We start from the raw sequence: 2,540 nt of genomic DNA, 5'->3' as shown, positions 1-2,540 counted from the left end.
GGAATTGCTAGTGGCATAGTTAACAGATGGTAAATGAATAGTAAATTGACTAAAATGTGTGTGCTGGAACATGAATGGATGATGGTCAGGTCACCTCCAAGCCCGACTGCACGAAGCACACAATTACAAAACCAAGAGAAGATGATGGCTTAGCTGAAAATGGCTGCCATTATTAATTTGGCTCTCCAATCAAAAATTTACAAACAAGTGTAATTAAATATAGCATAACCTCATCTCTAAGACAGACCTTTAACATTATTGCCGAACATGCTAATTACCTTGTAGTCAGTGAGATGAGGTGTCAAATCCCAAGATTCTTCAATTGCACACGCCCCCCCTCTCTCATAAACTTTTAGGCCTCTACACCTCTATATAAACCACTCTCTTTTGATCATCTCTGCATATCTCAAAGCGTTCTTTCTCTCTGCTTGCCTTCAATTGTGTGCCTGCTACCAAATTTATTTGTAGTTCTAATCACATTTCCTTGGGAATCCTATGGCTGCTGCTGAGGTATTGAATTCTTATTAAGTTCTCCATTTGAGATTGGTTTTTCAATTCATTTGCGTTCATTAGCTCATCTATGCACCTAGTTTTATACCATTTGTCACCTGATCTAGTTTTAAGGATGGAGCTGATTGGAATAGTGAAAATGAAGATCAAGTCAAACGATTATGATCTTGATATTCGTTATTGAAATCCCTTTTTGCGCTACATATTTTGTTAGACTTCATCTTTTAGAAACTTGATTTTCTTTATATACAGTAAGACAAGGATATAATGCAATCACTTGTAATAGTTACAAGCTGATCACTATACTAAAAAGCTTAGTTCAAACAAGATTTACAAGACTGTTTGTATCCAATTCACATTTCTGACTCTTCACTTAAGTGGCAAATGATTCTGATCGCCCAATAATCAATTCAGTAATAAGTATGTTTTCTTACTTGATGTGTTCTATAGGTTGCATCAGTTCAAACTGCACTTCATGAGGAGAAAACTGAAGAATCAATCAAGGTTCAAGAAACTACAACAGAAGAGGTAGCCGCCATAGCTCCTGCAACGGAACCTGTTGCTGAAGAGCCAAAGGAAGCAGAGCCTGAAGCAGCATCTGAACAACCCGTGGCTCCGGAACCTGAAGCCTCGACCAAAGTTGAAACCAAGGAGGTGGTAGAAGAGGCCAAGGTTGTCACTGAGGAGCCAGAGGTTGAGAAAAAAGAAGAGGACACTCCTAAGGAAACAGTACCGGAGCCAGTAGTTGTCGAGGAGAGCAAGGAGACCACTGAGCAACCTGCTGAAGAAACCAAAGAAACTACGGAGTCTGGCGAAGCGGCAGCAGCAGAACCAGAAGCAGAGGCCCCAGTTGAAGCACCCAAAGAGGAAGTTGCTAAGGAAGAAGAAAAACCAGCTGAAGCTGAGGAGAAGGTTGAAACAGAAGCCCCAGCTGAGAAGACTGAGTAATAAGCTTGTGAGATACAGATCAATCATCAATGGAAGTCTGTCTAGTGGCTACTGTTAGCTAAGTTTGCATGTCAAGTCAATTAGTTTCTATGTAGTTACAATAAGGATGGTGTCATGTGGGTGAGGCTTGGGACCGGGGAATGGAAATGGCCAACCAATGACAACTTGCCATGTGGCTAAATATACATTGGCATGTGGCACAGTGTTAAAGTTGCATTGGGGGGGTTTTTATGCTCATCTGTTCTCTCTTAAGGGATGGTTCTTGGTCCCAAGCAAGTTGCTTAAATTTATTATTTTGCTTGTTTGTTTATTAGAAGAGGCAGTGTGCGTGTTGTCTTGATAATAATAAGTCCTAGTATCTTTTGTTCAACAATTGTCCTCTGTCCAATTTCATCCAATTGCTCAAGTATACCCAAAATCTGAGATCAGGATTGGTTCTTTAAATGATTTAATTTTTAGTTTGTAGGAAAAATATACAGATTTATAAAAATTAAGAAATAATTTTACTTTGATTAAACTTGTACCAGGCTTCGACTTTTTCAATAGTAATGCAAAGTGATTTCAGAATTCTGATTTTGGACATTTTATGAACCTATTGATCCCTAAAAACTCGAGGTGAAAAATTACTCTAAAATCAAGCAAGAAACACACTTTTCATAATATAAAAACCTTGAGATTGATTTTTTTCTAAGGGACACTTTGGTTTTCACCTTAATTTTTTTTTGGTTAGCTGTAGTTCTATTTTAATGAAAGACCTTGTACCTACTTACAGTTTGCATTACCAAGATAAAATGGTAAAGTATATTCCTATCCAAATAGGGTGATTATCATGGGTGTTATTCTAAAAAGTTCAACATCTACTGCGTACACATGATGGCGAAGTCCTCCAACCACTCTCTTAATTGTCCCATTGCCAAGTTCATATTTCCGAAAGAAGCATATGGAAATGACTTGTCACGGCCTCCCATTGCCAAGTTCATATTGGCTAATTGATTGCGTGATAGTACTTCATTTGAATTTTTGAGAGCTCTATACTAAAACCTCCTTAGAGCTAGCATAGAGCCATCATCTCTTTAAAAATA

At 38.2% G+C, this 2,540-nt stretch overlaps 1 protein-coding gene across 1 annotated transcript; it reads left to right on the top strand.

Annotated features, from left to right (window-relative positions):
• Positions 1-356: 356 nt before the first annotated feature.
• LOC18612387 (uncharacterized) lies at positions 357-1,831 on the top strand. Its single transcript, XM_007049161.3, has 2 exons — positions 357-510; positions 961-1,831. Exons 1-2 carry the CDS (start codon positions 496-498, stop codon positions 1,456-1,458), a joined length of 513 nt encoding a protein of 170 aa, XP_007049223.3. The 5' UTR covers positions 357-495; the 3' UTR covers positions 1,459-1,831.
• Positions 1,832-2,540: the final 709 nt, after the last annotated feature.

This window comes from Theobroma cacao, chromosome 1 (genome assembly GCF_053813885.1).
Source record: "Theobroma cacao isolate CCN51 chromosome 1, ASM5381388v1, whole genome shotgun sequence".
In the NCBI taxonomy this organism is placed as follows: Eukaryota; Viridiplantae; Streptophyta; class Magnoliopsida; order Malvales; family Malvaceae; genus Theobroma; species Theobroma cacao.
This window is presented reverse-complemented; position numbering and strand designations above follow the sequence as displayed.